Genomic DNA, 23,231 nt, shown 5'->3' with positions numbered 1-23,231 from the left:
CTATCGTTCTCTATGCTATGTTTAATTTCAATTATTCGGCTCTATGATTTCATCTAATATTAACCTGTTTCAGAATCAGTGGATTTTAGACTTTATGATTTGACCATACTTATCGAATATTTAGAAAATGAGGTCGCAAAAGAACAAATTAATTTGTTGAGATAATCATGTTCTTCATGTTTTTTGTTGTGCTGTTTTAATTTTATGATGCGCTTTATTTAAGTTAATATTCTGATTTATTCACAATACTGTATGAAACAGTCAGAAACTGTTTTTTTAGGCTAACCAATTTGTAACTCCATATTGCAAATCACAGCCAGAGCATCAAGGGCATCCTTTATGTTAGAAGATATCATGGAGTGTATATTATGTAATTTGCATAAAGTTCAGAAAAGTTTGCACTTTTGGCAATCTCGGGCTGAGGTGATTGTTGTGTGTGTCTATTTCATTGCTAATTTAGTATCACTTGCTTTATAATGCTAGAAGATAAAGAGTCACTTCAAAAATAATCTTGAGATGTTTACCCTTGTTCTTATTGATGTTTCTTCTAATTTTAGGGAACAAATGCTCAGAAGATTTATTTCATGATCTTTGAAAGAGGACCACGGGCCTTTATCGATGGGACTTGTGAAATGCTAAGCAGAATTGGAATGAATGGATCTCCCTTCCAGCATTTATCTCATGCTGCATCCAAAAGCTGAAGCTGGATCTTGAGACGTAAGTTGAATAATTTTCGTCTGGATGTTCTAATCAATTATATATTATCTTGTGATGTTGTGACTGCACTAAAGGAAAACTTTCTATACAGAGCAATGCTCGAGCTGGATCAGATTCTCAGGGCAAATGAAATCAATTTTGCTGTTCTTGCTGCTCTGCCAGCCTTTTTTCTTTCTCTTGTTCTGCTTAAGTTGGTCCGAGTGTGGGTGATGCGGGTGGGTATCTAATGTTGCTAGATCTTTATATGGTTTGCAAATTTCTTTTGCCTAGTATGTTGAGAACCTTGTTAGGCTTTGTGAAATCTACATCTATGAATTATTTTTTGTGCTTTTTCGAATGTGCTTAGTGCAGGTTTCACTTGAGGAAAATTTATTATTCTTATGAAGCTCACCTATTAGTGAAATACATTGTTCTGTTGTTAGCCCACTTGAATTTTAATTGCTGTAAGTGGACAATGTTAGGATAAGAGTGCAGAAGGCAGAGGGAGAGTTGCTCGCAGGCAAAGAAGGCTTCTTGTTGTCGAAGTTGAGAGGAGACTAGTGCAGTTCCAGACTTGCATGGATCAAGGAAAGGTAAAGCCGGACTAATCTTTCAGGTTCATTAGATTGCTGAAAATTCAGTTTCTTTCTGTTGGGACATGAGATTGTTTCTTCTTAGCGTTTTTAGGTTGTTGTTAGGTTGAGATCTGATGCTTCTCGTCCTCGTTTAGTCACTAACAACTGATTTATAAGTAGGAGAATACAATCTCCTCAAACCTTAGTTGCAGCAACTGATAGATCCATATGGGTCCAATCCTGTCCACACCTATATTACTCCCGAGATCATACAAGCTTCTCTCAAGACTATGATTTTAAATGCAGTTCAATAGCTACATAGAAATTATTATTCCTTGTAAATATGAACCATTTGTGTTGCTGAAACATGACTGCTAGAGATTCTTTTCATTATTCCTTTGCAAGTTACACACGAGCTATTGACGCAACTGAGTAGCGCACCTGTTGGGTATGCATGACAACGTTCATGAATTACATAAAATTCTTTAGTTTTTTCGCTGTTGAAATCATAGCTGATATTTCACTTGGTAACCTCATATTATTTACCAAAGAAAAATAGATCATGTAGTTTATGTCATTTTTATTGGTAAACAGGAGGAGGATGCTCGATGCATATAGGGAATGGTGCTGTATAGCCTTGATCGCCTGTACAAGCCGGTGGAAAGGCATGCAAAGGAAACAGGCGAGTGGATGAGGTTAGCGTCGCTTCCTGTAAATTTCATACTGCAAATCTTAAAGATGTTATTGTTGTAAGTAATTCTTGTCACGTTACAGGCCGCGAGTATGTAGGCATGCTACCATTTGATCCTCCACCACCGAGTTCGATGGTGGGACCCGCATTAAAGATACAAGGGGATGCGCCAACATTGTTGACGGCCGAGATTTAATGATCATACAAATCCATCCCTGGATCCTCATCGCGGCGGTACAAGCTAAACTGAACATGATCTTTGGTTAAATCTAACTCTGCATCTCCTTCCTACGGCTCGATCCAGTCTTCACAACCGAGTAGATGATGGGTAAGATTTGAGCGGTTGCATAACTCTGTGGACGGCCGAGATCACATCATACAAATCCATCCTTGGATCCTGATCGCGCCGCCACAATCTAAACCGGACAAGATCTGGGACAAATCTAACGGCCACCACGGAGCTCGATGGTAGGATCTACGGGGAAGATATCGAGGGGTTGCGTCCACACTTTGGACAGCGGGGACTTATCAAAATCCATCCCTGGATCCGGATCGCGTCGCGTTCAAGAACCCGCGTCGGTCAACTTGTCCGACGACCGATGTACGGTCGGGATCCTTCCATCGAGATGACACAAAAGCTCTCCCATCCTTTCCCTCGTTTCCTTCGCCCTTACTCTGTTTTCGCTGCAACGGCGGAGGCGGGGAGAGAAGCTAAGGGGAAGTTGTCTGTCGTCCTTCTCCCCTTCTTTTTCTCCCTCTTATAATTCTTATCTATGGATCCTCCGGCGGCGGACGCGCAGAACGAGAGGGAGGGGTTTCTCGCCCAGGTGGACTCCTTCCTCGTTGATGCTCTCGAGAATCCTCGCCATCGGCTCACCGGTACGCGTTCTTCACTCGAATTCTGATGTATTGTCAATGGATTTCTTGCTTAGGGTTTGGATTCTTTCCGAATTGATTCGGCCGTTGCTGTAACTTCGGTTCGTGTGGCTGCTTTTGTTGGATTGTAGTTTTAGGGTTTATTGTTGGATTGTGAAGAACATGGTTCTCTTTGTGGGAATTCTTGAGTATTATTTCGTCGTGTGAATTCTGATTTGATCTGGATCTAGTATGGTAGATGAAGCGTGGGCAAATGAATTTGACATGGTTTGGATTGATTGACTGTTGATGAAGAGATCTGTTGTGGGTTAATAGTTCCTTCGTTCCTTGAGATAGAAACGCCCATCTTTGCTGATGATTCCTTCGATTCCAAAGAATACCATCATAAGATAGTCGCTGCGATCTCTAATTGTGATACCTTTAACTTGAATTTGATGAACAAAATGTTTGAGAATTGCCTACCCAATCTTGTGATTGGGAATTGCCAAATTGATTTCCATGGAAAACAGTACTGATGGCCAAACTGCTGGTAGATCTGTTGTCATAATTGAATTGAAGAGTTTATCATATGATGAAAAGTTTGATCTCTGTGTATTTCTAAAATGTCTTTGGCCAAACTGCTGGTAGATCATGTTGATTCGTTTGGCAGTCCATCACTGCTAGCAGTTGGACTTTCTTTTTAGAATAAAGAGTTCATAACATGACATCTTGTAGAATGTATCATACTGAATCCAATGGCTCAGCACATATCATGCTAGTGAGTTACCAACACCGATATCCCATATATTGGTGTGCCAACAAGGAATTGTCACCTATGACCCCCTTGGTTTGGGCGATCCATGGGCAACACAATTGACTAATCTCATATGCATAAGGGATCTCCATGATACCTTATTAACAACATTTTGATTTGTGTGGCCCAAGCATGTTTTCTACATTAATCTTTGTCCAATCCAGGTTAGTTCATCTTTATTCAGTGTTTCTTGGCCTATGGACAAAGAGGATCAAGAATAGCCACTTGTCATATTTGACTAAGACGACCCCCCTTTCCCTTCTTGGTGCTACACATTGTAGGTACAATCCATGATGAGTTGCCAGGTGGTAGAAAATGTATCACAGGATTTTGCTAATGATATTCTTTTTCTGCTTGATGAGAGCCATTATAGGATGTATTCTGGTCAAATTTTTGGAAACCAAGGGTTCTAAGAAAGATTTATGACTACGAACATAAATTTCAACTTTATATTCATTGTGAGAACCCATGATATTTACTACTTGCTAGTGATCTTGTTTTAGTTGATGAGAACCAATATATTGCAACACCAAGGGAAAATATGTCAAAGAATCTAATTATACTAATCCAGCTTTAGCAACACCAAGGGAAAACCTAAAGTTACAGCTGAATAGACAGATCAAAATTTCCTAGTTGCAAAATCTTTTTAGAATTTGGATCTATCATTGAATTTTATTGAATTTGGGTCTATCGTTGACAACACATTGAAGAAGATATCATCATGGAACTAAATGAGTTGGATAAAGTGGAGAGTGGCATTCCTGTGATTGTTGTTCTCTCTTTAGATCGAAAAAGATTACAGAACACTTTTGTATGTTCCATGGTGAGGAAATTGTATATCTTAATAGAAGAGAAAGATTAGGAAATGTTTTCACTTTGTGTATTTGGGAGAGTTCTAACTGTGGATAAAATGAAGATAAATTGTTTAGGTGTTTAGGATATTTCCAATGAGACTCTTAAATGCACCTATCGTGAGGTGCACGATATGTCAATTTTGGATTAGTTTGGCTATCCGACTTGTCATTTTAATTGAGCCAGCATCAACCTTAAGTTGTCTATTTGTAGCTAAATCTTGAGTTGTATGCACTTCAAAATTGCATACATTTTCGATTATGGGTTACTTGGCTAATAAAATATGGTTCTTTTTTGGTTTTTTACTTCTTTGGTTGCTTAACTTATTTTTAATGTGAAAAGGGTCCAAGTACATATGTTGGTTTTTAATCAAGACAACTTCTCTGGTATTTCATCCGCTGGCATAGTTGAACTTTTGATAGTTGATCGCCAACACATCCTCGTGCTTGTTTTTATCATAACTTTTTACTGTTTACCACACTTGCTCTTTGGTTGAAAACAAATTTAGTAGGTTGAAGGAAGTGGAAGTTTATAAACTCCTTTACATATATTTTTTCTTCTATGAACGTTATACTCATTATGTATCTACTTTGTCTTTAAACTTCAGTTCTGCGAATGGAGTTGGCCATCCAGAGGTTCATGCAGAATCCTGATCAACATCAATTTGAATTTCAGCATTTATCGACTTCCTACCTAAGGTGTGCTGCACATCGTGTTGCTCAGCACTATGGGCTTCATACCATGTCACTTGACAACGCGGTAGATGGTCTAGGCAGCAGGGTGATAGCCAGGAAAACACCTAATAGCAAATATCCAGCTGTCTGTTTATCAGAAGTTCCTCCAAAACAAAATGAAAAGGAAATTGCTGAACAATTTAAGATTGCCATTCGTCCAAGGCCAATGAAAGCTTGCCTGAGTGATGATGGCGAGCTGGGACTCAAAAAAGGTGAAGTGAGATCCATGGAAGAGCGCAAGGAGGAATATGATAGAGCACGTGCCCGCATATTTAGTGGCTCTAGCAGTTCGGAGGGGGATGGATCGTCGCCTGCTGATTCAATTGACAGGAGAAGCTTGCCTTCCAGTATGGATGAGCAGGAATATGCACCAGAGGAGATCGAAAAGACCCATAGCAAAGATAGTGCATCTAGGGTTGCCATTTTCCGAGATATGGAGAAGGACCGCACTGATCCAGATTATGATCGGAGTTATGAAAGGTACAGGTCCTCTCATTCTTTTCCAGGCTCTTTTGTATCCATGCGATCTGTCATACCAAGTAACTTGCTCAAACTTCTGCAGGTACGTTAGAGGACCCGCAGCGTACCAGAATTTTGGTCTGCAAGCATGCAATATTCTTCAGCCTCCTTTCGTACAGTATGAGGCAGATGTTTCCTCATTCAGCCCCATGTCAAGGAACCTAGCGAACCCATCGGTGAACCCATATTTTGCTTTCGGATACGACCAGAACACAAAGGATGCTTTCTGCATGCAGTGGCCCAACCCTGCAATGATGTATGCATACTCCTACGAACACTTCAGGCAGGCTAAGTTTCAGGTATGCCGATGCGACACCCTGTTTCCGGTGATCCTTGACCGATGAAGAATCTTAATTATTGGTTTCCGTCTTGTGCAGGCACCATTGTATCAGCAACCTCTGAGCTTTGAGCATCCGAGGAACTTCTAGCCCTAGGCAAGCTGTGTCCATCTGTTCTCTTTGGATGTAGAGTAGATGTGGGTTGTTGTTTTGTAGTGCTACTTTAAAGACTCTTTAGTCTTTGATTTGGAGGTGGGGGGACACTTGTGTTGTTTGTGTGGTAGATATGTGATCGCCTCTGTACTTTGATTGCAGCGGTGACTCCTTTTTTTGTGCCTTTGGTTACGATTCGTTCTTTAGGTTGTTCATATATTTTATATACGTCTCTGTCGCTTGCAAGCATATAACAAAATATACTATCTGCCATATTTGAGTGACGGCGTTATTATAATATGAATAATTTTAGAGTGCTAACGGTTAACGCGCGGGACGTGCGCGCATATCGGTTGGTCGTGTGGGAATCTTGATGCATTGATCATCGCCAGCGCGGGAATCTTAGGGCGCTCATGTATAACACCGCGACTCCAGACTCGCTGCTGGAGATCGTATGTTCTCATCCTCTCCTCTGGTCGTGGTCTTATGCCAGAGCTTCTTGTTCTTGAACCTTTTCGGCTTTTCTTGGTTCTTGAGACTTGGTGCGATCTCGACCGGGCTTTCAGTTTCGTCGGGGAACGGAACCGCTATAGCCCCCGAGATCGCGAGCATAGGTGAAGCTTGGCGAACTGCCATATCCTCCAAGATCTCGTCGAGGTTGGTTTTTTTTGGCCCCCTTCTTGAATTACTTTTGGCTTTTTGGATCGTCTCTGTTGGGATTTCTTTACTTTCCTTCTTGAATTACAATAGGCTTGTTCATGTTCTTAGGGCTTCTTGTAAGTTTTCTCTTCCTCTCTTCAATCCCATGTTTCTAAACGCTCTTCCGAACGAAGCTTGAGTCATTAGGTTGCTGCTTCTTCTTGTTGGGTTTGTCTCTCTTTTTCCCTCTTCTCTTTCTTTCCGTTGTTACTGCTTCATCAGATTCTTTTGGTGCCTCCGGGAGCAAGATGGTTGTTCATGAACCTACCTTCTTTAGATCTATATATGTGTCTAATTTAGATTAATTTCTCTGGGCATGGTCCAATTGCATTTGAACGTATATTCCAAATCCACAATGCGTCATGGTCCTCACTGAAGACTTAAAATGTGGAATTGATTCTCTTGATTGCAATGCATGTTGATGTCGTTAATTGGGTCGAAAATTGACATTGAAATGTCGAAATTGGGTCATTGGGTGCATATCGAGTTCGACGTCACATCACAATATGGTAATTATCCGCCTCACCGTCTCCGCTGCTATTTATCCTATCGCCCTCTCCCTCTCCCCAGCTGTGGCCGGCACAACTCCAATGGATTGCAGCAGCGCGCTCTCCACCAAACCCGTCCCTCCCGCTCCTCCAAACCCCTTCTCCGCGAACCTCCCGGAATCCCCGACTCCGCAGCGCAAGATTTGGATCAAGCCGACGGCTCCGGCTTCCAAGAAGCAGCAGCAGCAGCGGAGGAAGAAAGGGTCTGGGTGGGACGAGAAGAGGGTGGTGGGTTTCGTGGATTACGACGAGGGCGAGCGCCGCGTGTCTACCGAGATCAGCGGGGCCCGCAAGGATGAGATCCCTGCGAGGTACCGCCTCCGCGTCGACGGCAGCCGCTGGCAGAAGGACTGGAAGCTCTCCGAGGTCGTCGACCAGGTGATGAGGCTGCGCCACTGGGAGGACATCGATGGCGTCCTCAACCGCTGGGCCGGTCGCTTCGCTCGGAAAAACTTCCCTCTCCTCATTCGGGTACGTCTCAATTCCCCGCCTTCGTTTCTTTTCTTTTATTTTTTTTTGCCGCTGGTGCGGAGGATTCACACGTTATATCATGAAACCTTGTCCACGAATACTTTTTGAGGGGAGATTACATGGTTGATTGCGCAATATGGAACAAATGTAGCATTTTTGAAATAATATAGGCATGTATTACCGGGTAACAATTAGGCTTGCGATTGTACTTTCCATGGGGAAAAGAGATTTCCTACCAACATACACGATGGAGCATGCCTTGGCTTTATATTATTGGATGAACAATGGACAAAATATTGAAGAAATTGGGGATTTATAAAGGTAAGATTGGTTGTTGGACAGGTCCTGACTGATGTGATTAAGTTTTGGTAGAATTTATCCAATGACAAGAGCCGGACTCTGTCAGCTTTTATCATATCCTACCAGGATAAATTCTTTGTATATTATGATATAATTCGTTTCACTAAGAAGAGACTAGCTTGTGTTATGCAGGGGGCATGTCCCAAAAGACACATGCCAACACTTCAACCCTCCATTGCAATGCAGTGTATCAAATGACATGCCAATCAAAGCTAATGACAATGCACTAATTTAGCAAGTGATATTTTTCAACATGCAAACTTGTGAAATCTAATGTCAAATATTTGGATGGGGTTCTCAAGTTGATCCAATTAATGTTAAATGTATCAGTTGTCAACTTCTCACACTGGATCATTTGATTTTACACCCAAATTGTTTAAATCCATAGGAACTAAGAGATACGGTTCCATGATTTAATATGGCAAATATAAGACCAACTGAACAAGGTATGGGTATGTGTAAGTGGAGTGCATAGAAAAAGTAAACTTGACAACAAGTAGTTCTTTCTTCAGTGGTATTCAACAGTTACCACCTTTATATGGACAATTTTGTATTATCCTATGTTAAGACTTAACAGGTAACTGACATGTTCCAGCCTCCAAACCTCCCCTGACTGTTTAGAACATCGTACTAGGTTCTCAAATGAACTAGAACAACAGTTTCCTAGTTGAATCAGTTTTGAAAACCAAGACCCAGCTTCTGATATTTGAAAGATTGTGGAACGAATTAAGATTGCCTATTTATTTCCAGTTCTTTGTGGTCTCTAAGCAAACCATAAACTATGATGTTCATAAAACAAGCTGAAATAATTTGCACACTTATTGCTTCAACTAATTTGGTGGAGGTGCATGCCTAGATGTGAACATAAAGTGTCCACTTCCAAATTTAAACAGATGATACTCATACTGCCTAAATATCATTTCCTTTGATCTATGGAATTTGACTGATGCAAAGAGTTCGTGTGCCAGAAGTTTTAGTGTTTTAGCAAAATTACTACGGGTAAGACTCTGTGATTTGATGCTCCCTTGATCCCGCATTGATGGGAGGCTTGTGTGCTGGGTGTACCTTTTTTAAAAATAAATTGCTTAAGGATATAGGTATTTATGTGTTGTATCATGTGCTACCCTGTAGCCAGTACTTTTGTGCTGCATGTTGGATAGTGCTGTTACTTGGAACACATTAGCCTTCTCTGTTAAAAAGGAAAAAAAAAAAACTTGGCACTAATGGATTTGCCTGCATAGATACAGTATTAGGACTTCAGTGTGTGATGAGGGTTCAACTAGCATTTTGCACAAGATGTTTATGTTAAGTGATTTTCAGTGTCTGTCATGTATGTTACTTAGTACACTTCGAGTGAAGGCTGATTTAGGATACTTAAAGATACTTGTAACAATTAGCAGGTGACCTACATAAAAAGAAGGAATTGAGATATTAAGAATCCTGACTCAGAAAGGCTATGTTCTTCAGTGTTCAACTTATCTCCTTGGAGTTTTTTGGATTCTTTCATGGTCATTGTGCATTTTGGCTACAACAGCTGCATATTACTTAAGGATATTTAAGGTTGACAATAGATCTTTGAATTCCAGAAGAGAAGGAACTTAGTTATTTGAATGCTGGACAACGAAAGGAAGTCTTGGTAGCTGAAGTTGAAAAAACACCGGCACAACTTAAAGGCAGGGTAGATATTGCATTGAGTTGTGCCACCAAAGATATGAGTATGGGTTTCACAGTAAGGTAGTAACTAGTACTTTAAAATATGCAGTTCATAACAACACATGCTGATGCCACCCATGCCATGCAACTTTGTGTTATGTTGCATTCCATCTATGTGCTATGCCAGTATGTTACTGCAACCTGGAGGTACTTTCCCCCCGTGCCATGCCTATGTATATACACCACAGAAACAGGCATATTATATGTCCTGGAGTTGGTACCATCTTTTGGACATAATGTGCAGAATTTGCTACATGGCAATCTTGGCTCACACCATAAATACAGCATATAGGTAGATGACATGTGTGTGGACATTGAGCTATAAGATTGATAACTTTGATCTTATAATATTTTTTGTGTCAGTTGTATACTCTGATGTATGATGTTTATTACTACAGTTATTATGCCAATTCATCCTAAATGCATAAAGTGCTTAAACTATTTGGATGCTTTACAATTGTTACTTTGTCTGTGAGTAACAAAATAATGTGCAGAAGTTAAATAAAATTTTTATGTTTGGGTATTTTTTAGGAAATAACAAGTACTGGTTCCCTTGATCATGCTGTACATGTGTTCCGGTGGATGAAAAATCAGAGACACTACTCTCCTCGGAGTGACATCTACAATATGCTCATTAGTCTGCATGCCAAACATAATCAAACTGATCAAGCACGCGGTTTATTTTTTGAGATGCAACAGTGGAGGTAATTTATTTGTGGAATGAAAATATAGATATGTTTTGTGGCATTATTTGTAGATGTGTGTGTTCAGGTGCAGACTGTAAAGAAGGTAAACTTTTTAAATACCAGGCTACTGATTATGTTACTGATCAGTTTGTTAGACTGGAAAAGTTTGCTTAACAATGCTAAATATTAGTTTGTTGTGATGTTATCTGATGTTTGCATGTCTGACATTGTTTTAGGTGCAAACCTGATATTGAAACCTATAATTCTCTCATTAATGCACATGGTCGAGTTGGTCAGTGGCGTTGGGCTGTGAATATTATGGAAGATATGCTTCAAGCTGCTGTATGTACTTTATCATGAATTCCTGATCACACTGTTGTATGATAATAATTTTTTTCTTGCTCTTCTTTACGGCTGATTTCAGACCATGTTGCATTTGCTCTGAAAAGTCATCGACAACTAATCATAAGCTCTGTGATAATTTATCTACATCTTCTCTGATGAACTGGTTGTTTTAACCATCCATTGATAGTAACCAAATGGTGGATTATTTATTTCCTGTTTGGCTTATTGTAGCAACCTGCACTCATTTTTATTGTTTCCTAAGTTTTATGCCAATCAAACGAGAGCAACCCATCTATCTTAGTGTTTGGCTGTATGGATCAGCAAAGAATGGTCATAGAACCATTGTTACTGCAATTCTTTAATTTTATGGGGTAATGAGCAAGACTTTTGACATGATTTGAAAAATTTACTGATTTGAATCTGGATATGTTGAATGCAGGCTGATTTGTTACTTTTTTCGATCCTAATCATGAACTCTGATTAGCTGAGATGCAGGTTTAAAAATTTAGATTTGAGATTGATCATTAGAGATATAGACTAATAATGGATTACTTGGATCAGGATATCCTGACGGGGATACTATAATTTTTATGTTTCGGTTAAAAAAAATAAAATAAAGTAGATAAAAGATTAAGATTTCAACCAAGTAAAATAATTTAGCAGATTAAAATTTAGTGGTCCTTGACGGAGGGGTTTCTAATGATGTGTATATTTGTGTACCCTTTGGGAAATTGATTAAAATCACACAAGTAGTCCTTGGTTGGACTGATGTGTATTCCCAGTACTGTTTTGGCACATTGAGTCTCATGGAACTGTACACTGACTATGCTATATATTCATACTATGGTAGGTCAAATTTTGATCCCTTTCAATTGGCATAAAGGGTGTGCTAGCAGTATAATCTTGAGGTATATATATCGACAATATACTGAAATTTCATGTGTTGCCAATATTTTATAACAAGATATTAAGTCTTAATGAATACCAAGAGTGGTCCTTGGTGGACCAATTTGGTACTGCTAAGGTCGGGTGTGCCAGATGTTGGTTCGTCTTTGTGCTATCTAGTACTTCTCCAACTGAAGAGGACACAGGAGAGGAGGTGCGGAAGGAGGAGGTGGTAGCGGTGTTGCAACGGAGAGATGGCAGCGGTGATTTGATTGGGAGGCGGAGGAAGTGGAAGAGAAGGGTGGAGATATTGTACGAGATGCATAAGAGAGGAAGCGAGAGAACATGTGAGAGAAATAGGGATATAAAGAAGAAAAAGAAAAGAAAGAGATAGTTGTCTCATAGGTACATGTGCTGGGTGGTATGTAGGTTTACTGTCTGGTACACCTATTTATACCGCTCAAATTTTGACTGGACCAATGGTATGGATTGGGTGAAATTTTGAAATTTCAGGTCTGCATATTGGTCATGGCTCAGACAGGCAAAAAACTGACCTATATCAATCAGCATGTTCTCTTTGCAACCTCGTTTGAAACATTGAAGGTTGATTTTCTGCTGTAAGGGAATCCTTTGTTCATCATTTGCCTATTGACAAATTCTAATATGATACAATGTATTCCAACCATCCATGACCTATCCAATTTCAGTTGATTTCCTGATTTCTTAATCTTGATCCAAGAAATAGTTTATAACCATGCCATAGGATAGGAAGGAAAAGAGGGAAGCGAAAAAGGAAAGATAAAGAAAGTCTATGACTGTCTACGAAACAGAGAAGACATTAGTATTAGACTTCTTAAGGAATTTGCCGTGGGTTTCGGGATTAATCCAGAATCCCGTGGGCTCTATCTCAAATAAGTTCTCTATTTGTCTTAGCATCACTCTACATGTCACCTGTTTGGTGTTTTTAGTGGCAACGATGCAACAATGGGAGCTCACTATTATCTTTAAATCTATGAGTGGATAAATTTTGTACCTTTATGTATGGCATATCATTAGTTATTTTCTAAGAACCATTCTCCAATATTTTCATTATTATTTCATGAGATTTATTTCTTGGATATTAATTCTTTATTTAGGTTTTTTTGGAAATTAGTTATTGTATGAAATGTTAAGGCAAAATATCTTTTAGCATGCACTATTGGGTTTTTAAAGAAATTGTTTGTCTAATGTTTATTCTATTATTTAATATAATTTTGTTTTTAAATTATTTTTTCATTTTTTTTGATATTGTTGATCTGATTCGACTGATTTTGTTGATCTTTAGCTTATCCTCCCTAGCTGATCTTGATTTCAATCTTCATCCTGTTTCCAATGACAATCTGTCTAACATGGTATGCTATTAGAGGCCGCCCACTAAGGAATGATCTTCGGCAAGTCTTTGGCCTTGATGAGTACATTAAACCATTAAGTGGAGATGATGGAACCATGTTCACTCTCACATTGGTATTGGCGGCTGTGATGGTATATAAGGTTAGACGAAACAGTAGTGATATGAATTGAAGCATTTGGGGCTCTAGGATTAGAGGTTCTATCCAAGTTACTTTGCCAATGTGCCTGTCGAGTTGGGTTACGACATGATAGTTCTAACTGTTGGGCAATGATAGTGCAATGATATTGACCCTTCCAGTCCAAATTCTGAAATCCCAGGCTTTGATAGGTTTCACCATATATATCCATATACATATACATATACATTATACATTATACATTATACATTATACATATGCATATGCATATGCATATACATATATATATTATCTAATTATATCGTACACAGGTATAGCCCTTGAATTCATCAGTCTTGTTCTCTAGGATATGAATTGAAGCATTTTGGGCTCTAGGATTAGAGGTCCTATCCAAGTTACTTTGCCAATGGGCTCATCGGGTTGGGTTCTGGCATGGTGGTTCTAACTCTTGGGCAATGATAGTTCAATGATATTGATCCTTCCAGTCCAAATTCTGAAGGCTCAGGCTTTGATAGGTTTCACCAAATATATATATATATATATATATATATATATATATATGTATGTATGTATGTATGTGTGTGTGTGTGTGTGTGTGTGTGTGTGTTCACAATTATATCGTACACATGTATAGCCCTTGAATTGATTAGTCTTGTTCTCTCTCTTCTGTAAACTAGTAGCATTAGTATACTTAACAATAAGAACCTGATGCTCTTGACATTGAGCTGGGTGAATGTGAATATCATATATATATTTTTTTTGTTTCTCAAAGTTGTATTATTTAGATATCTTTCAATTTTGTTGTCTTGCTTTCTATGTGGATGATATTTATTCTGAATGTTCCATGTTGTTCATGCAGATACCTCCTAGCCGAACTACATACAATAATTTGATTAGTGCTTGTGGATCTGGTGGCCACTGGAAAGAGGCTCTTGAAATTTGCAAGAAAATGACAGAAAATGGTGTGGGGCCTGATTTGGTGACTCATAACATTATTTTATCAGCTTTCAAAAGAGGAGCTCAATATTCAAAAGCTCTGGCTTACTTTGATCTGATGAAAGAAACAAATATTTGCCCTGACACTATCACTTTTAATATAGTTATACATTGCCTTGTTAAGCTTGGACAATTTGGAAAAGCAGTGGATGTTTTTAACTCAATGCGAGAGAGAGGTGCAAAGTGTCAGCCTGATATAGTTACTTTTACCTGCATCATTCATGCATATTCAACTTGTGGACAAATTGAGAATTGCAAGGTGGCATTTGATATGATTCTTGCCGAAGGACTGAAACCTAATATTGTTGCTTATAATGCACTAATTGGTGCCTATGCTTCTAATGGAATGCATACAGAGGCATTGGCCACTTTTAATTTACTTAAACATGCAGGATTGAGACCTGATGTTGTATCATACACTTCCTTACTTAATGCTTATGGACGATCAGGACAGCCCGAAAAGGCTAAAGGAGTCTTTGACATGATTAAACAGAATTCGTTGAGGCCAAATATTGTTAGTTACAACGCATTAATTGACGCATATGGATCTTCAGGTTTGTTGGCTGAAGCCATAGGAGTGTTGCATGCCATGGAAGAAGATGGTGTTCAAGCAGATATTGTCTCAATAAGCACACTTTTGGCAGCTTGTGGCCGATGTAGTCAAATTGTAAACATTGACTCTATACTATCAGCGGCTAGATCACGACGGATTAAGTTAAACACAGTTGCATACAACTCGGCAATTGGGAGCTATATGAGTGTGGAGGAATATGATAAAGCTGTATCTTTATACAGGTCAATGAGAGAAGATAATATAAAACCTGATTCCATTACTTTCAATATACTAATTAGTGGTTCTTGTAAGGTGAAAAAATATGCAGAGTCCTTACAGTTTTTGGATGAGATGATGGACCTAAATATTCCATTTTCCAAGGAGGTTTACTCATCTCTGATCCACTCATACAGCAAACAGGTAAGTGATACTGACTTGCTCAGCTAATTGGTTCCTGGTCTATTTACCTATTATGACATGCATTGGTTGATTTCTTGCCAGGGCCAGCTAACAGAGGCTGAATCTATTTTCAATATGATGAAGGGGACTGATTGCTCACCTGATGTTATAACATACACTTCCATGATTCATGCATATTCTATAGCAGGTATCTTACTTGCTAAACTAAGACAGGGAGTGTTTGAAAGGAACAAATTTTAACTAAGTGTGATTTTGGAATCACTTTAGGGAACTGGATGAAAGCCTGGGAGCTGTTTGAAGACATGGAAAGAAATAACATTCAGCCAGATCCTGTTCTATGTTCATCATTAATAGAAGCCCTGAACATTGGATGCCAACCTGAGAAGGTTCTTTGGTTGGCAGAATTGATGAAAGAGAAGTATATCCCATTAAACTCAAGTGCTTCTTTTGGGGTCATATATGCTTGCAGCATGTAAGCTTTCTGTTTATACGACAAAGTCAAGAGTACTTTTATAACTGATTAGATATTGGTTGCTTAAGACATTCATTATCATTAAGAATGGACTTATTTGCGGTACAACTGTAATGGTCCTGCAACTTTCTTATGGTTATTTTCCTAGTGATGCTGGGTGATGCTTCCCTCCTTTTTTCTGCCTAACATCCGTTTTATCTTATTCCATTTTTATTATATGATGTTTGGCTTGTTATTTTGAAACAATATTTTTTTACTAGGCAATATTGCAACAAACAAGAGAAAATCACAACCTAGTGCATGCCTTGCTAGGCCTTTAGTTCCTAATATTCTTTATTAAAATGACATCACAATACTATGCCAGCGCTACTGAAAACTTATGAGTGATACCATCTAATTGCATCTTTGCGTTTCTTCAGTGGCAAACTTCAACTGAAATTAAAATATAGAAAACAATGATTTTATTTGTGTGCTTTAAAATATCTTGAAATTGAGCTGGTTCTAGTTTACTAAGAAAATCATTTCTACTTTCCTTTCAAGGGTAAGAGACTGGAGGGCAGCAAGCAAAACAATTGAATGTATGGAGACATCATTCTCATCAATTTCACTTGGTCTCTTAAATCAGATTCTGCATTTCCTTGGAAAGAGTGGAAAGACTGAGACCATGATGAAGGTATCTGTTTCACAATAACAGGTCATTAATTGAAAAACTAGGTATTGATAGCATATATGTTAAAATTAGGACAAACTTGATACTCTTTATCATAATGTCAAAATTTTGTGATAGTTTGATAGTTACTGGAGACTGGATGCACTGGATTCTGAGTTGACTAGTAAGAGTTTTACAAACTTGAGCAACGCTGATAGATGTTAACCATGCTTGACATAGATGATGTCTAGTTGGAGCTGCTCATTTGATAGTTTGGTCGAATCTCAGATCAATAACTGCATTAACATCAAATGTTGTCTCCTATTGCTGACATGAAATCTCTTATTTTCCGCTTTCATTGACTTTATGGATATTATTTGTGAAGGATCAGGTACAAATAAAAAAGTAGCCATCATTGGTGCAGCTCCTGTAGCACATTTAGTCATCTAGAAATTGAGCTTTCTTCTGGAAAGAATCCTTTTTCCTTGTAAATGACATGTCAACAGCTTATATTACACCTTGTCTGTCTAATATTTCAAAATAAATAGTTCAAAGAATTTAAAGTTTGAGAAGAAAATATACCTAATTCAACATATCTGTTCATCTTTCTTACAGAATATTTCTGAACTTTAGAGCAAGTTCTAGTGCTTTTGTTTAATGAATTGTTCCCATTTGTTAAAATTTTCTTCTCAGTGAACTATCTGTTGAACAAACACAACTCTTATTAGGCATACACATTTATTTGAAAACCATTGACTCTATACACACCATTTTGCCTAATAATTAGGGCATGCAAAAAGCATGAATCTATCAGCTCCATGATTTTCAATACATATCCGTCGATATCTTACATTTGTGGTTGTCCCCAATCATCTTATGTCATGATTCTTACCCTCTTGACATTTTAAGGTGGAGGTGATCTTCATATGGTTGAAATGTTGTCTATGGTATATCTTTCACTTCTCCTAAAGGAACAATATATGATCAGTGCTTTTCTCCTATTCTTATACAGGTTTATTACAAGATATTATCCTCACATTCAAACGTCAGCTTGGTAACACACACAATTTTGTTGAAGAATCTTTTAGCATCTGGAAGATGGAGGATGTGTATTGAGGTTTGTCTGGCTTGTTATGAAATATGAAGTGCTCAAGTGTTTTGTATATTCTTTTCTTGTTTTTTTTATTCTAAAATCTTCATTTATTCTTTGAAATTTGAATTTGATAATCTGAATAGTAGAATGGCAGCATCATTCTTTATGCTTCTTGCTTGTGTTTCATGCTTATGATTATATTTTAACTGATTTGCGTAGCTACAGTATTGATGATTGGTTTCTTTTACCTCCTATATATTATAATCTGAATTTTGTATTCTCACATTGTTTTTCATGTTAGATGAATATATCTTTAATATCATAATCATGAACTACACAATTAAGTTCTTTATGCACAGGTTTTGCAGTGGATGGAAGATGCAGGAATTCAACCAACACTAAACATGTATCGCAGTGTTCTTTCATATGCTAGGAAGGACAACAGCGTGGAACATGCTAATCTCATCCAAGAAAGAATAAGTACATAAACTAATCTCAATGTCAGATCATTGTCTTTAATTTTTTACACTTCCAAGTAACCGAACTATTTTTCTCTGAACTTTGAATTGCTCTTGTCAAACTTGTATGAAACTTTTACATCAGTAATTTTGCGTTTATCTTTTCAATTTGATTTTCGCAAGGTACTATATAAGGGGAAATGAAAGATGAACATGGAATGAAAATTTGGGAAATGAGAAAATTTTAACAGTCAACACAATTATTATGTAAGCCTGTTCTTCTCCAGAACTAGTCACGGGTTAAAGTGGTGACATAATGAAAGTAGAAGTAAATACGGCATGTGAGTAGAAATGAACATTTGATATCATCTGACTTAATGTTTGGATTTGAAATGTCAGAATTTATAAGATTTGTTGATTTATGTGCTTATATGTGCCTTTCATTTTAAGGTTGTTGATGGTCAAACTGGGGGTTGCAAACACAAGCTGTTCCATTTAAAGATTTCGTCTGTTCCATTTAAAGATTTCGTCTAATAAACCTGGATCTGGATTGAGTTTGTGACTTGGTAGCTGATTCTTTGATCCAACTGCTAATTGGATAGCAGAGCTAGAAGGACTAGGGTCAATCTAAACTGGCAATGATAATTATCATATCTGATAGACGAGAGGGGCCTTACGATAGAACAAAGTGTCTCTTTTACACCATTAGACAAATGTCTGAGGGTTTGACCTTATGTTATTGTAAGTGCAAGATCACCATCAGACGAGGTCTCATTGTTAGAGATGGTGGTGTCGGTGGCAGAAGGTGTCGGTAGCAAAATAGTTTTGTTCACTTAATATTTTTTTGTTCAAACATTGTGTTTGTTCATCAATCTCTGGGTTTTGTTTCACCTAGTTTCTTATTTCCTTCTTTTTTCTATTTTGGCAACCCATTGACTGGATCTCAGTTTCAGCATTTCCAGACCTAGAACTTGTCATGAAAGTTAAGGTGCACCAATAGACGAGATTGTTCTAGACTTTTCAAGACTCAACCCTTGTTCATTTAACTGCTTTGTTTTCGGTTGAGGTGAAGATTTCTGTTAGAGTGCCTAGACTCCCCACATTGCTAAATTATGTGGTTCCATAAGTTCTGCTGGATATAGTTAAATATTGTATTAGTGCTTTCTGATATTTGTTTTTAGATAATTCTGTGCGACATTACTAATTTGAACAAAAAATGAAACTTAAAAGAGTTTCTTTCTGGTTTTGTGGCTTATTCTATTTATCCTTTAGTTTTGCTCCCATGATTTATTTGAACTGTGTGTATTTGTTATGCTCTGTCATCTCCCCTCATCTTCTGCTTCTCTTTTTTTTGTACCCCGTTAGTTGGGCCAGTTGGATCATAGGTTATGGATCGAAATGCTGCCAATGCATTGTGTCTTTAGATTTGATATTTGGGATTTGGATCAGATACAAATATCAATCATGATATGATCCATTTACAGCCCTAAGTCGAATAATCATTATGCCCTACCTGCTGTTTTTTTTTTTCTGTGAAAAAGAAAATTCATCTCATTCTAGTCATCCAAGCTCCAGAAATCTTATAATGCATGATACAGCACAAACCCTGATCAGCATGACCCAAATTGGCTAACCAGTCATTGGGCTTGTATTATCTTCCTATATACACGACAAAAGATCTAATTTATGCAAATTTTTTTAATAATTAAAACAACCATTGGTACACGGTAATCTCCATGGTACAAGTCTTAAGACCCTGTGAGCAAAAGAAGAGTGGGCATCTACAATGTGGTTAACGATCTAAAGATCAATAGCCATCCAAAATACTTGTTTATTTGATTAGTTCTATTGAAGTTCCAACTAATGAAATAGGCACTAGAAGAAATAACTATTCATATTAGACTTTTTTTCTTTCTAAAGCTATGTATTTGCAGATGCTTTTGAAATTAGAAAAGTGTTGTCCTCTTAACTTTGAAGTTCCCTGAAATCTAAGGTCTAAATAGAAAAAGCAAGACATGAGTTTTCTGAATTCATTAGTGTGCTATTCAGCAAATTGAATTTCAAGCAAAAAAATGCATATTCATCACCTTATTTGAGAGGCTTGTTGTTCCAGTTCTGGCTGTCATGCTTCTTTACTTCTTTACTAAACGCTACATCCAAGATCAAGCAAGGAGATTAAACAGCAGGGTGAATAAATTTTTGCTGCAGTCAATTTCATCAATGGAATATTTTTTTTGTTTTTGGATTTATGATAAAGGCAATGTACCTATCCTGTTTTAGAAGACTAGACTGCGATCTTTGGAAGAATTTCCATGTTCTTGGATGCAATTTTTCTTTTGAAGTAGATTATAGTTATTGTTTCCTTCATTATCTATATCAAATTTACTCAGGAATTATGATAAATTAGTAAATGCAACTTAACAGTATCTTCTTCTTCGTTGAGAATGGACAGTACAATTTGTATCAGAACCAAGAAAATTATGTCAAGGACAAATACAAGTTATCCCCACAGAGGTTTTACAATTTGTTCTTGCATTCAGTTTTCTTTGTGACAATTACAAGGAAAAGTGAAATAAATGCACCCAGTGCTTCACAAGCTTTAATCTCTCTCTCTCTCTCTCTCTCTCTCTCTCTCTCTTCCCTACCTTTTATTTTGATATAAGGAGCAACTTAGCCTATCATGTTTTGATGGATGCAGTGCTAACTAGGTGTGGCAACCTGTGTCGGTGTGTAACATTATGCACTACATCTTTGGTAGATGTCTTAGTGAACTGCCTTTTTAGATTTTATTTTAAAGAATAACATTTATTTGGATGCATTGACAGGTAACTTAAGAGGCAAGATCGACTAAGGCTTAACTAAGCTGTGAAAATCGATGCCCTTTAATGGAAGGAGCAAGTGGAACCCAGTAGTCATAAGAATGCCTACTAATTTCCAGAAGTCGTACATTCATGTGAAAGGAATGAATGATCTAATGTCGGCACTTTAATAATACTCTAGCTGATCACTCAACTTTGGCTCTGGGAGCCCTAGGGTTTCTTTGTCTGCAGCTGTTCGTCTTGGTAGGAAAAGGAAGAAGAGTAAAAGAGAAGAGGAAGAGGAGATTATATGGTAAGTGCCTCATTCGTCTTTCTATTTTCTTTTTTTGGTTCTTTACTATTGATGCCGGTTGGTGCAAGATGATATATTGGCATATCACAATATTGTACTGGTTTGGCCATAGGAGACATTGAATAGTTTGGTTCAAAATATTTAGAAACCAAAATGTATATGATTTGGATGGCCTTTAATGTGGTCATCAAACTAAGATGATGAACAATATTAATTTAATGCATGAAAATTGTTCATGCATTAAAGTATGATTTGGCTACCTTGCAAATGATCAAACATTGACCATGATCTAAATATTGTTTTATATGTACAATAACTCATCTGTTTTTTTTTAAATACAAATGTATTCTGTGCAGTTAAAAAAAAAAGACGTTTTTCTCCACTTAGCGCTTATGTTAGACATATATATATATATATATACACACACACACACAGGTTGATGGATATGCATACAGACACAGCATTTCAGATTTAATCATGTATGTTTTCGTGAGATCTTTGGACCACAAGAACTGCAGGTGACTGAAATAGTGTGTTCACTGTTACTATGTACTGATATACACCATGTGAGACCATTTTTCAATTGCTACTCTAGACATGATAACTTTATCAAATTTTTTGTTCCAGTAGAACATACACTAATCTTCTTTTTGTCTCCTCAAGTGGTGATCATCTTATTTTCATTGTAACAGGGACGAGATCACCATCTGTCATGTTGATAATCTTACTTTGGCATTGTCAAAGTAAACAAATATCACCAGGCTCTTGGTGGAAATATATCCATAAGATGTTGATTTCAGCTACCCTGGAACAAGGTAGCTAATCATCAATTTGGTGCAATCCCCACCAGATGAACCAGTGATCAAGTCATGAAGGAAATCTTTATATAAGTATGCTATCAAAGTAGAAGATTTTTAAAATGTCTAAATGTGTCTTATATTCTGAATATTTTTGATAAAAAAAAGTTATAATGGTTAGTTACTGTTGGAAATAAAAATGTATGCAATGCTGATCCTGTTGCTGACATCAATAAGCAGTTTGTGTATGGTTTCGGTTGTAGGTCAGCGGAGTTGCTGAATACACTGTGGCAAAAGATGAGAAATTGGAAAGGTAGCAATCCTGACACTGTATAATGGCATTTCAAATATGATACCAGACACAAAGATGAGCATAATCATAAGCTAACTCTTATATTGTTTTATTTTAGCGACAAACAAACAAGCCTTTTTTGCTGTTATTATTTCTTTAGATGCATAATGGACATTTATGGAGCTGTGAGAGTACAATTCGTGACATCTCAACCTGCCCCACAGGCATGGAAGGTTAGTAATTTTTATGAATATCCACAACCTATGGTCTAATCAGGTTTTAGTTGATCCAAATATACAACTAATCTCTGCATCTGCAGTGACAACAAAAAATTGGCAATATTAGTCACAGAATCAATCATATTGCTGTGGATACTAATTTAACATGTAAATAGCAAAGATAAAAGGGTAAAGATATCATGTAAACATGTCAATTGGTAGTATTAACACTGGCAATTAGTTCCTGAAAATAGTCACCCGTTTAGCCATGCATATGAGCAGTAGGAGACTACTCTGATAATTCAGCTTTTTACTTGATCATCTGATAAACTTCGTGTCCACTTTCTAGAACATCATCTTCACCCCAATGCTACTTGTTGCGGAGCTCATCCAATAAATACTTTTTTGTACATTTGCTTTTTTTTCTTCTAACTTAGTTTGCATGAGACTCATCAGGTCAACAACATATTGCAACAACTTAAGCAGAGTTACTGTAAGTCAACAAAAATTATACTCAAGTTTGTTCGTTTGTTTACCTTAGCTCATACCCATATGAAAACGATAACGATGACAAAAACTTATATACTTATTGGTTCATGAACTTTATCATGCCTCATTGGAGTTTGACTTACAGTGGTAATTTCCTATCAATCTCTTGTTTCCGGTGGAAGTTGTCTACCTTTAGAGATGATACTTTTTGTTATATCTATAGTAAAATTTGTAACTAAATACAGATATGAAACATAATAATCATGGTGACAATTTTGAAGTA

The 23,231-nt window shown here is 37.5% G+C and overlaps 2 protein-coding genes across 5 annotated transcripts; both read left to right on the top strand.

Moving 5' to 3' along the window:
- The first annotated feature begins 316 nt into the window (after positions 1–316).
- LOC135617682 (uncharacterized) lies at positions 317–6,328 on the top strand. Its single transcript, XM_065118147.1, has 9 exons — positions 317–423; positions 558–717; positions 809–932; positions 1,179–1,289; positions 1,866–1,966; positions 2,046–2,841; positions 5,091–5,697; positions 5,780–6,035; positions 6,114–6,328. Exons 6-9 carry the CDS (start codon positions 2,736–2,738, stop codon positions 6,162–6,164), a joined length of 1,020 nt encoding a protein of 339 aa, XP_064974219.1. The 5' UTR covers positions 317–423; positions 558–717; positions 809–932; positions 1,179–1,289; positions 1,866–1,966; positions 2,046–2,735; the 3' UTR covers positions 6,165–6,328.
- Positions 6,329–6,625: 297 nt separating this feature from the next.
- LOC135584774 (pentatricopeptide repeat-containing protein At2g41720-like) lies at positions 6,626–22,501 on the top strand. Of its 4 annotated transcripts, XM_065118151.1 has the most exons (14): positions 6,627–6,824; positions 7,437–7,885; positions 10,490–10,662; positions 10,881–10,986; positions 14,260–15,369; positions 15,451–15,556; positions 15,637–15,841; positions 16,382–16,514; positions 17,503–17,607; positions 17,943–18,063; positions 20,867–21,152; positions 21,845–22,042; positions 22,213–22,262; positions 22,402–22,501. In XM_065118151.1, exons 2-11 carry the CDS (start codon positions 7,457–7,459, stop codon positions 20,890–20,892), a joined length of 2,514 nt encoding a protein of 837 aa, XP_064974223.1. In that variant the 5' UTR covers positions 6,627–6,824; positions 7,437–7,456; the 3' UTR covers positions 20,893–21,152; positions 21,845–22,042; positions 22,213–22,262; positions 22,402–22,501. The 4 variants fall into 4 exon arrangements, with proteins under 4 accessions (XP_064974224.1, XP_064974223.1, XP_064974221.1 ...); XM_065118149.1 differs by having other exon boundaries at positions 22,213–22,501; XM_065118152.1 differs by lacking the exons at positions 22,213–22,262; positions 22,402–22,501 and having other exon boundaries at positions 6,626–6,824; positions 15,637–15,787; positions 21,845–22,211.
- Positions 22,502–23,231: the final 730 nt, after the last annotated feature.

This window comes from Musa acuminata, chromosome BXJ2-7, assembly GCF_036884655.1.
Source record: "Musa acuminata AAA Group cultivar baxijiao chromosome BXJ2-7, Cavendish_Baxijiao_AAA, whole genome shotgun sequence".
NCBI classification, from domain to species: domain Eukaryota; kingdom Viridiplantae; phylum Streptophyta; class Magnoliopsida; order Zingiberales; family Musaceae; genus Musa; species Musa acuminata.
The sequence above is the reverse complement of the archived record's forward strand: the minus strand, read 5'-3'. Positions and strand labels throughout refer to the sequence as shown.

Coding starts and splice junctions, on each gene's coding strand:
- LOC135584774 (XM_065118151.1), top strand. CDS start 7,457: ATGGATTGCAGCAGCGCGCTCTCCACCAAACCCGTCCCTCCCGCTCCT. Junction 16,515..17,502: donor AGACTGAGACCATGATGAAG/GTATCTGTTTCA, acceptor ATTCTTATACAG/GTTTATTACAAGATATTATC. Junction 17,608..17,942: donor GATGGAGGATGTGTATTGAG/GTTTGTCTGGCT, acceptor CTTTATGCACAG/GTTTTGCAGTGGATGGAAGA.
- LOC135617682 (XM_065118147.1), top strand. CDS start 2,736: ATGGATCCTCCGGCGGCGGACGCGCAGAACGAGAGGGAGGGGTTTCTC. Junction 2,842..5,090: donor TCCTCGCCATCGGCTCACCG/GTACGCGTTCTT, acceptor TTTAAACTTCAG/TTCTGCGAATGGAGTTGGCC. Junction 5,698..5,779: donor TATGATCGGAGTTATGAAAG/GTACAGGTCCTC, acceptor AAACTTCTGCAG/GTACGTTAGAGGACCCGCAG.